This window comes from Lampetra planeri, chromosome 21, assembly GCF_965212315.1.
Source record: "Lampetra planeri chromosome 21, kcLamPlan1.2.h2, whole genome shotgun sequence".
Classification (NCBI taxonomy): domain Eukaryota; kingdom Metazoa; phylum Chordata; class Hyperoartia; order Petromyzontiformes; family Petromyzontidae; genus Lampetra; species Lampetra planeri.
In genome coordinates this window covers 5,859,252-5,870,789 of record NC_136127.1, presented here as the reverse complement: position 1 = coordinate 5,870,789, position 11,538 = coordinate 5,859,252, and the positions used below count along the sequence as shown (strand labels likewise).

Here is an 11,538-nt window from a genome sequence, read left to right as displayed (position 1 = left end):
TCGCTTAGTACGGCTCGGGTCTGCTTTCCAACAGTCGTGGAAATCCGCAAAGGGTCCTCACTTTGCTTAATCACCAATTACGTCACAGCTATTGTCATTGCCATCTCCACATGAAATGTGCATCACTCCGTCGATCACCTGTGGGAGTGGTGGCTGAGGATGAGGAGGAAGAGGAAGATGTGGAGGGGGGCAGCACCCCTCCGGACGTAACAAGAGCATCCACCGCACGCTGAAGATTCCCGCGCGCGCTGCGCAGGGCTCTCTCTGCCATCTCGTAGTCGAACCCCAGCGCCATCACCTGCAGTGATGTGGACGTTAAAATGTCGACAGCAAAACTCCTTCACACCTTAATGTTCAGTAGTTGTCAGTAAAAAAAAATCACCATTGTGATCAACGGCTAAGCCTCCCATAGCTGCAAAAACACGTTCCTTCGGAGTGGGCAGGTAGGAACTTGGTTGCACAACGCATTCGTGCACGACAGAAAGCTCGCGGTCACGTGACGCACTTCAACCAATCCGGGAGCGTACATGTTTGGGAGGGGCTATGCACGACAGACAAATAATCCCTGGTGGGCAGTGTGGAACTGTTGTTCCTACCTGTATAAGTTGTTGAATAATGTGAATCAAGCATGGAATTGCTGGTTCAAACGTCGGTGCCAGCTACCAATATTCTACTTCAGTGCGAGGAACGTGTGATGCATACCATGGATCATGTATCAATTCGTGCTACTTATAATTTGAAGAGAGCTAAGTTTTCAGTGTTGGTTTCTGGTTAACAATGTGGTATTTTGGTTGTTTCGGCCCCCTCCCTGCCTCAATGATGAAATTGCAACAATGTCCTTCCCACCAAGAAAAGCATCGCTGAGCCTCATGACTCTTTTTAGGAGGAACAGATGCCCCCTTAAAGCCCACTACAACTTTTGAGAACCCAGGAAAAATTACAGGAGGCTAAAAGCTGGATTCAAACCCCCGTCTCCAGTGCCAGCTCTGTTCTAAGTCACCAACTGCATGATACTACAGTGTTTAAAAATGTTTTGTTTCAGTAAATGAAATGTTAGGGGCCAGTCATTACTCATTGCATATGATTACGTTTTGGATCAGCACTCATCCTTTTCATGACGTTTGGATAGTTTTATGTGATGTGTTATCACCTGGAGGAGGAGCTCTTCAGTAACCTCTACAGATTCTTCATCTGCGTCATTGTCCGACAGAGCCAGTAGCTCTGGGTGGTCTTCCAAAATCTGGACATGCATGCACACACAGCTTACACTTACTCATGTGCACAACAACAACACCTTCCAACATGCACTACCAAGGGCAGTGAATTCACCACGGTATATGTGCCAAGCTACGTGCACATTAACCTGTAGTATGGAAGAATACTATCATCACTGAAAGAGTCAAGGGAGATGGACTCTATGTGTTTTCTGGATTCAATAATCAGTGTTTGTACGCCACGGACTCCACCTATTGTATTGGAGCTGCTGGGTGCTGTTTGCTGCTCTAGACAATGTTAGTTTATCTTACATTGACACTGCCGCAGCATCACGCACTGCCCTGCAACATCAGTCACACTCCTGCATACAGAGACCTCAAAACTCACAAGTACAATAAATCGTGCATAGTTCACACCTGACCCGAATGCCAACACGCTTGAAACACATAGACAAAGATCCCCCGTATAGCCTTAACAGACTCTTGGGGCAAGTGCTGTTAGCGAGCACCTATGAAGGCCGGCACGGCACACGAGGGGGTGGGTGGCCAGCACCACGCCCGGCCGCTTATGTCTCCCCAGTGGCGATGTTTACACATCACACCAGGTACTCATTTAAGGCTGAGTCGACCTAGGGGAGGCCCAGGACTGGTTTAGATAATCGTCACTGGTGTTAGCCGTGAGCGGGAATCTAACTCGGGTCACCGGGTTTGTAGGGCACCGCGCTAACCGCTACCCTACCGCTCCCCACGTAAAATAAAATGTGCATAGTCCACACTTGACCCGAATGCAAACACGTTTGAAACACACACACCCATGCACACACGCCTCCTTCGTGTATGGATAGAAATGCATTCTGACCTAGTCACCTGTGTCTTAATGAATACAATGCTTGTCACTTTGATGAAAGGGAATGGTCTTATATCTCAAGGACAATTGTTTTCATAAAACGTATGCGATTTTCCCAGCAATGACTCACTCCCCAAGGACATTACTATTGCCTTGCCGAATATTTCAGTTTGTGAATTGTCATGTAGGGCTGACGTGCCTGGAACTCTAGTTTGAGTTAAGCTTTAACAATTACCTTCCAATGTCAAATGAGAATTTACAGTATGCCAACTCCAATCAACGGCACATTAATATATTAAACGAAATATTGTCAAAGTGCCCCCCCATGCTCAAATGAGTACAATATAGGGCTCGTCTCCTTTGGAAACTGAACCAGTGGTGGAATTTCCACATTTCTATGGCAAGAACCAATATTTCAATTGGGACAACCAGTTCAGCAGGGTCACAGTTGGTTGCAAATATCGACTGGGATTAAGCAAATGCATTTTCTATCAAGTATAATTATTTGAATCGTGGGTTGCTGCTCATCAAAATGCTTTGACACCTTCTGCGATCTTCAACATATTTCACGGAGAGTCCTGTCCAGCGGCTCGCATTATCCCACCAACTGATCCCGTTCCTTCCCCTCTTCCTGTCCATTTCCCCCTGCAGCATCAACCGCGAGCTTTGGGAGGGGTGGGGAAAGAAAACATGCGGCGTGTGGCACCTGCAGAGCGCGGTGAACGTCGTTGTCGGCCTGCCGGAGGGCCTCTGCGGCGGTGCGACTCGCGAATCCCATGGCCCTGAGATTGCGCAGCGAATCGGTGTCCACCCAGTGGCCCCCCGCCGTGCGGCCGTAGCGGCGCATGCGGCGTGCCTGACGCCTCTCTTCACGCTCGCGCTCGCGCATCGCCCGCCGCTCCTACGCGCACACGCACGGTGGCATGGCTATAGTGTGCAGGCGGTGCAACTGCTCCACAGCCCACACAGAAGACACACGCGCCAGATTGCAAATGGGAGGGGAGAAATTATACCGTGTCCAAAATTCTTTCCACGGACCACAAAGCTCATGCTTTGTGCACAATATTCTGCCGCACACACAAGTCCAACCCATCTACCCATTCTATCAATTTGATTGTGATTGTGTGTGTTTCTTTTTTATCATGTACAACCCTTGATGGAAATCCGTGGAAAAGAGCAAAGCTCACTGGATGCCTCCAGTCTAAATGAAGGTTTTGATTCTGATAGAGATTTGATGATACCTTTCCACTCTGGTCAAGTGGATCGGTGAAGGGGATGCCCAGGCCCTGTTCGGATATCACTAGTCACTAAAATTAGCCATGACTGGGAATCAAACTCATAATAAGGCCGGGTCAACAGCACAATCCATTATCACTGCATCACTGCACTAAATTGTAAATAATGGATTCTGACAAACGTGATGTGATACATGCGCACGCATGATGAACCTGACATGAGAGTGTATTGTTATACACACACAAACACATCGACTTACACACACACACAGACATGTATTTAAACCCATATGATATTGTTTCTTTGCAAGGCAAGTTGGTTCATGCATAATGAGGCTTGGGGTCATGATTGGTGACTCGTGCATAAAGAGCCACTTTGCTGAACAGCCAGTTGGAAGACAGTAATGCAAGTAGCTTACCCATCTATCTGTACTGAGCTTTTTGTGGTATATCTTTTTGTGCAGAACACTCCAAAAATAAATCCCGAGACTCTATATGGTTATGACACACCTCCCGTCTCTGCATGACGTGTGTGGCAGCCATCTCCAGGTTTCCCTCACAAGCCCGCAGCCCCAGACGAGCCTCCTGCGGCGTAAAGCCCAGAGACACGAGGTGGGCCAACTTCTCCCCGTCCACAGCCAGCCGCGATAGCAGCGTCTCTGCCTGCAAGCAACACACACGTGGCCAGACAAGTCAAACGCGAGTAATGCACCAGGCACATCATACACGAGCGTGATACACCAGGCATGTCATGCATGTGTAATATACCTAGCATGCCTCCTGAAAAACATTACCCCCTAGCAAAGCACTGGGGTATAATATTTATATTATTTTATTATTTCCCTTCTACGTGACTTTACGGAAAGAACCAAGAATATGAATCCCTGCAGTCACGAAAGCTTTAAATCAAAATTTTTTAAGTTAAATTCATTGGAGAAGTGCACCATATTGTGTGTTGCCGATGCTGCTGCCCACAAACACTTGGCTTTATTTGGTGGCCATCCATATAAGTAACTAGCAGGAAGTACCCGGCGTTGCCCGGGCAAAAAAGATACACACACACACATCGACTTACACACAGACATCGACCCACACACACGCATCGACTCACACACATACACAGTGAGGGAAAAAAGTATTTGATCCCCTGCTGATTTTGTACATTTGCCCACTGACAAAGAAATGATCAGTCTATAATTGTAATGGTATATTTATTCGAACAGTGAGAGACAATAACAACAAAAAAATCCAGAAAAACACATGTCAAAAATGTTATTAATTTATTAGCATTTTAATGAGGGAAATAAGTATTTGACCCCCTCTCAATCAGAAAGATTTCTGGCTCCCAGATGTCTTTTATACAGGTAACGAGCTGAGATTAGGAGCAAACTCTTAAAGGTAGTGCTCCTAATCTCAGCTTGTTACCTGTATAAAAGACACCTGTTCACAGAAGCAATCAATCAATCAGATTCCAAACTCTCCACCATGGCCAAGACCAAAGAGCTCTCCAAGGATGTCAGGGACAAGATTGTAGACCTACACAAGGCTGGAATGGGCTACAAGACCATCGCCAAGCAGCTTGGTGAGAAGGTGACAACAGTTGGTGCGATTATTCGCAAATGGAAGAAACACAAAAGAACTGTCAATCTCCCTCGGCCTGGGGCTCCATGCAAGATCTCACCTCGTGGAGTTGCATTGATCATGAGAACGGTGAGGAATCAGCCCAGAACTACACGGGAGGATCTTGTCAATGATCTCAAGGCAGCTGGGACCATAGTCACCAAGAAAACAGTTGCTAACACACTACGCCGTGAAGGACTGAAATCCTGCAGCGCCCGCAAGGTCCCCCTGCTCAAGAAAGCACATATACATGCCCGTTTGAAGTTTGCCAATGAACATCTCAATGATTCAGAGGACAACTGGGTGAAAGTGTTGTGGTCAGATGAGACCAAAATGGAGCTCTTTGGCATCAACTCAACTCGCCGTGTTTGGAGGAGGAGGAATGCTGCCTATGACCCCAAGAACACCATCCCCACCGTCAAACATGGAGGTGGAAACATTATGCTTTGGGGGTGTTTTTCTGCTAAGGGGACAGGACAACTTCACCGCATCAAAGGGACGATGGACGGGGCCATGTACCGTCAAATCTTGGGTGAGAACCTCCTTCCCTCAGCCAGGGCATTGAGAATGGGTCGTGGATGGGTATTCCAGCATGACAATGACCCAAAACACACGGCCAAGGCAACAAAGGAGTGGCTCAAGAAGAAGCACATTAAGGTCCTGGAGTGGCCTAGCCAGTCTCCAGACCTTAATCCCATAGAAAATCTGTGGAGGGAGCTGAAGGTTCGAGTTGCCAAATGTCAGCCTCGAAACCTTAATGACTTGGAGAAGATCTGCAAAGAGGAGTGGGACAAAATCCCTCCTGAGATGTGTGCAAACCTGGTGGCCAACTACAAGAAACGTCTGGCCTCTGTGATTGCCAACAAGGGTTTTGCCACCAAGTACTAAGTCATGTTTTGCAGAGGGGTCAAATACTTATTTCCCTCATTAAAATGCAAATCAATTTATAACATTTTTGACATGCGTTTTTCTAGATTTTGTTTTTGTTATTCTGTCTTCCACTGTTCAAATAAACCTACCATTGAAATTAGACTGATCATTTCTTTGTCAGTGGGCAAACGTACAAAATCAGCAGGGCATCAAATACTTTTTTCCCTCACTGTATCGACCTACACGCACACACATATGAACATACACACACACATTTGAACTTTTCTATTTACTAACTCGGTTTTTAAAGATTAGTTTTCTATGTATATCATGTTAGGGAAAGAACCAAGGAAGAGGGGAAATGCAAGCAATTGTTAATGCACCTTTGAGGATCAGAACACTGTAATCGAAGGTGAAGGTCATACTTAACTTGTATAATTTGCCTTCGTCTTGTATTGAATGCTAGGAGTCATAAGTAAATGGTTAATTGTATAAAAAGACGTGTATTTGTACTGTAGTCTTTGTTACTGTTGTTTTTAATAGTACTGTAGTAAGGTGCTTGAGGAAGCACAGATGGTCTATAATTTGTAATACATAAAGTTATATTGAAAAGTAAAATATGAGCTGTGTCTTCAGAGAGCCACATTTGAACTGCCCAAGAACTGCACGTGGCTCACCGACTGCGGTTTGACCACTGCTACATTTTCTTATGAAATCTGACCACTTCATGATGAAACTCCAAGACATATGTGTGCAAGCTGCAAATATGGAAGTGTTCCTGCTTACAGGTAGCTTCACAATGAGAAGACGAACATATGTGATCTAGAGGGAGAAATTGTGGCTGCGTGCATACCTGCACATCTCACCTGGCTGAGATGATGTATTGCCTGCTCAGAATTACCCTGATGATACCACACGATGCCCTGCAGCAGGTACAGACGAAGAAAGAGTGCCTGCTCACGCCCGCTGCTCCCCTGTTCATGGACACACACGATGCATTCTTACAATACCTATATTTGTGCTTATCTATGTTTTATTTCAATTGTGTTATCGGCATTGTTACGATACCAAAAATCCATTTGCAACTCTTGCAGAGCAGTGCATACATCTTTTGTTAGAGAATGGCCTATGGAAGCACTTATCAAAAAACTACTTCTTAGACTAAATTATTATCCACCCATTAGGTTGTACTCTTTCCCACATGCCCACTATGAAAAAAATATCATCGCATGGCAGCCAACCGACTTTTTTTTATTATAAAAGCTCGAATTTTAGCCCAATTTGATTTGATATGTTATTTCGTGCGGTCATTAGTGACCAGGCTCAGACCATCAGCTGTCTACATGAGAACTTAGTTAAGCCACGCATGGCTACCACAATGCAACCTCAGAATCTCAGCAGTGTAAGAAGCTCAGCGCTCCAATTGCTGAACCACCGCAGCCACCTACCCCAACATTAAACAATTTGGTGATAATGCATTGGTCAAAAAAAGTCAAAAGTCAAAAGTCACTTTATTGTCAAGTGTGTTACATGCATAACATACAACACAGATGAATTTACAGTCCTCTCTCTTGGTCCCACGGTGCAACCAAGCAATTAAAAAATGAATCACAATTAACAGACATAAATAAACAATAAACAATCGGCGATCAACACAAGATAAATAATCAAAAATGTAATAGACTTAAAATAAACAACAGTCAAGAATTATAAAATGTAAAATATTATTTAAATAAAGTATTTAAAAAAATAAGATATTTAAACCGGTGTGGTAGTGCGATGTAGTGCAATGTGCAGTCCAGAGATCAGGATGTACGAGTGAATGTGTGTGTGGGGGTTGGGGTCAGGGGGCAAAGGGGGGAGGGTGGGCAGAGGGGGGGAGTGATGGTAGAGCAGGGAGGGAGTTGAGTCTCCTGACAGCCTGGTGAAAGAAACTGTCTTTGAGCCTGCTGGTCTTGGCCCGAAGACTCCGCAATCTCCTCCCTGACGGCAGCAGGCTGAAGAGGCTGTGAGATGGGTGGGTGGGATCACCTGCAATCTTGATTGCTTTGCTGGTGATGCGGGTGTTATAAATGTCCAGAAGAGGGGGGAGAGAGACACCAATGATCCTCTCAGCTGCTCTCACTATGCGCTGCAGAGTCTTGCGGCAGGACACGGTGCAAGTGCCGTACCACACGGTGATGCAGCTCGTCAAGATGCTCTCAACGGTGCCTCTGTAGAAGGTGTGCATGATGGGGGGCGGGGCTCCTGCTCTTCTCAGTTTGCGGAGAAAGTACAGGCGCTGTTGGGCTTTTTTGGCCAGTGATGCAGTGTTGTGACTCCACGACAGGTCTTCAGAGATGTGCACACCCAGAAACTTGGTGCATCTCACCCTCTCCACTGCAGCACCGTTGATGGTTAGCGGAGTATGCTGGGTGTGCACTCTCCTGAAGTCCACAACAATCTCCTTCGTCTTCTCAACATTCAGGTGGAGATTGTTGTCCTTGCACCACGTGGCCAGCCTGCTCACCTAACTCCTGTAGTTTGTCTCATCCCCGTTTTTGATGGCACCCACCACAGTTGTGTCATCCGCAAACTTAATGAAGAGGTTGGAGCTGAATGATGGTGTGCAGTCGTGGGTCAGCAAAGTGAAGAGGAGGGGGCTCAGCACACATCCTTGGGGGACCCCTGTGTTCAGTGTGATGGTGCTGGAGGTTTTGCTGCCAACTCGAACTGCCTGTGGTCTCCCTGTCAGGAAGTCCAACAGCCAGTTGCACAGGGAGGTGTTGAGCCCCAGGTGGTCTAGTTTGTGGATGAGCTGCTGGGGGATGATTGTGTTGAATGCTGAGCTAAAGTCGATGAACAGCATTCTGACGTAGGAGTCTTTAGTCTCCAGATGGGTGAGAGCTGAGTGGAGGGTAGCGGAGATGGCGTCATCGGTCGAGCGGTTAGACCGATACGCAAACTGGAAAGGGTCCAGGGCGGGGGGAAGGACAGACTTGATGTGTTGTAGGACTAGCCCAGGGGTCGGCAACCTGCGGCTCCGGAGCCGCATGCGGCTCTTTTGAACCTTGACCGCGGCTCCGGGGCGGATGCTAGCGAGGGGAGGAGGCGCACTGTGACACCTGCTCTGGCGTTGCCGCTGCTGACAGGTCGCCGCTCCGCTCCACACTGCCCGCCCGGTGACAGGCAATAACGTTGCCGTTGCTTTGTCACATGTTTGGAAGAAGTAAAAACCTTCCTGGGCAGCAAAGAGCTCACCTTTGCTGAGCTGGAACAGCCAGAGTGGCTGGAAAAATTACATTTTATGGTAGACATGACAGCACATCTAAACACGCCAAATACAACCCTTCAGGGGAAAGGAGGCACAGCCCTGCACATGCTGGAGGAGGTTTTGGCATTCGAGCGCAAGTTGACAGTGTTTGTCAAAGATTTACAGAGAGGTACACTGTCTCACTTTCCCTCTTTGAGAGAGTTCAAACAAAGTCATGATACGATAAATTTGGAATATTTCAAGTCTGCAATCACCACAATTCAAAGTTCGTTTGGGAAACGATTCTGTGAGTTCAGAGAGGAAAAAACGACATTATCCTTCCCTGTCACTCCCCTGGCGATCGATCCATCCCTATTGAATATGACTGCATTTGCAGGTGTAAGTCAACCTGATCTTGAGATGGAACTGGCCGATATAGCCGACAAAGATATATGGGTGTCCAAGTTCAAATGCTTGACCGCTACTCTTGAGGATGTTGCCCGTCAGAAGGCCATTCTGGCTCAAAATCATAAATGGAGTGATATTGAAAACCTTCCCAAACAGGACAAACTTGTATTCGAAACATGGAATGCCATCCCCAACACTTATATAAACATGAAAAAGTATGCATTTGGAGTCCTGTCGATCTTCGGCTCCACATATGTATGTGAGCAGGTCTTCTCCAACATGAACTATATTAAAAACAAACATCGATCACGCCTCACAGATGACAGCTTGCAAGCCTGTGTGAAAATGAAGGTGACGTCTTACAGCCCTGATGTGCAGACACTGTGCACTGAGGTTCAGGAGCAAAAATCCCATTAACCAGGTAATTTAGCTATTAATTTGCAAAAATATATTTTACATTGTTAAGTGAAAAAGTCCTTTTTTTATTCAGATTGACAGCTGACTGCACGATCCTGTATATAGCAATAAGGTAAGAAACAATATATGCAGTGTTATATTTGTTTTAAATGTTGCAATGGTTTTGCGGCTCCCAGTTTATTTTTTCCTTCGGAAACGGGTCCAAGTGGCTCTTTATGTCTTAAAGGTTGCAGACCCCTGGACTAGCCGCTCGAAGCACTTCATAAGGATTGGAGTGAGTGCGACCGGGCGGTAGTCATTGTTGCAGGAGGGTGATGAATTCTTCGGGACCGGGATGATGGTGGTAGCTTTGAGGCACGTAGGTACAACAGCCTGTCTCAGCGAGGTGTTAAAGATGTCGGTGAAGACATCTGTGAGCTCCTCCGCACAGTCTCTCAGGACACGACCCGGAATGTTGTCAGGGCCCTGGGCTTTCCTTGAGTTCGTCCTTCTGAGGGATCTCCTCACGCTATCTGGGGATAGCGTCAGCACCTGGTCGCCGGGAGGTGGTGGAGTCTTCTGTGCTGGGGTGCTGTTGTCTGCCTCAAAGCGAGCGAAGAAATCCTTCAGCTGGTTCAGCAGAGAGGTGGAGCTGTCACAGGTCTGCGGAGAGGGTTTATAGTCCGTGATGGTCTGCATCCCTCGCCACAGGTTCCGGGTGTCTCTGCTGTCATTGAAGCGGTCGGCGATCCTCCTGGAGTACTGTCTCTTGGCCAATCTGATGCCTCGCGACAGGTTGGCCCTGGCTGTCTTCAGGCCCATCTCCTCGCCAGCTTTGAAGGCGGCGTTCCGAGCCCTCAGGAGCCTGTGGACTTCCCCTGTCAGCCATGGCTTCTGGTTGGCCCGAATGGAGATGGTTCTGGTGACCGTGACATCCTCCATGCACTTCCTCATGTAGGAAGTGACGGTCTCCGTGTACTCCTGGAGGTCTACGGTGTTGTTGTAGGTGGCTGCCTTTCTGAACATGTTCCAGTCGGTGGTAGAGAAGCAGTCCTGGAGTGCCTCTGAAGACCCCTCAGGCCACACGCAGATCCGCTTTATAACTGGTTTGGTGACTTTAACCAGCGGCCTGTATGCTGACGTTAGCAGAACAGTGGTGTGATCTGAGGCCCCAAGGTGGGGGAGGGGACGGGCTTTGTAGGCACCTTTGTGTGTAGTGTAGACATTGTCCAGGATATTGTTTCCTCGTGTGGGAAAGTTGATGTGTCCCTGGAGTTGTGGAAACACGCTCTTGGGGTTGGCATGGTTGAAATCCCCAGCCAGAATGAGGAAGGCATCTGGGTGGGCTGTCTGCTGGTCACCGATGTGCTGATGGAGTTCATACAGTGCCTCGTTCCTGTTGTTTTCGGAGCCAGGGGGGATGTATAGTGCCACCAGCAATATGGCACTAAATTCCCTCGGCAGGTAGAATGGCCGGCATTTAATTACCATAAACTCCACCAATGATGAGCAGTGTTGGCAGACCACAACAGCGTCGCGGCACCAGGCATCGGTGATGTAAACACAGAGTCCCCCGCCGCGAGTCTTCCCCCCCTCGACGAGCGCTCTGTCCGCCCGGTAACATGTTAGCCCGGCTAGCTGAATGGCATGGTCCGGGACGTTATCGTTAAGCCATGTTTCCACAAACACAAGGACACAGCACTCACTCACAGTCCT

At 47.6% G+C, this 11,538-nt stretch overlaps 1 protein-coding gene across 4 annotated transcripts in view; it reads right to left on the bottom strand.

The window, feature by feature from the left end:
• Positions 1–11,538, bottom strand: part of NUB1 (negative regulator of ubiquitin like proteins 1) — a 35,052-nt gene that overhangs the window by 14,406 nt on the left and 9,108 nt on the right. For 3 of the 4 annotated variants that reach the window (XR_013586514.1, XM_078603826.1, XM_078603828.1), the window contains exons 10-14: positions 6,653–6,760; positions 3,807–3,959; positions 2,768–2,962; positions 1,151–1,240; positions 139–298 (exon numbers count right to left, since the gene is read on the bottom strand). Coding sequence is in view for 3 of the 4 variants with exons in the window: in XM_078603826.1 (XP_078459952.1) it covers positions 139–298; positions 1,151–1,240; positions 2,768–2,962; positions 3,807–3,959; positions 6,653–6,760 (706 nt within the window). In the remaining variant the exon portion in view is untranslated. The remainder of the gene's footprint in view (positions 1–138; positions 299–1,150; positions 1,241–2,767; positions 2,963–3,806; positions 3,960–6,652; positions 6,761–11,538) is intronic. The other variant, XM_078603827.1, reaches the window with a different exon arrangement.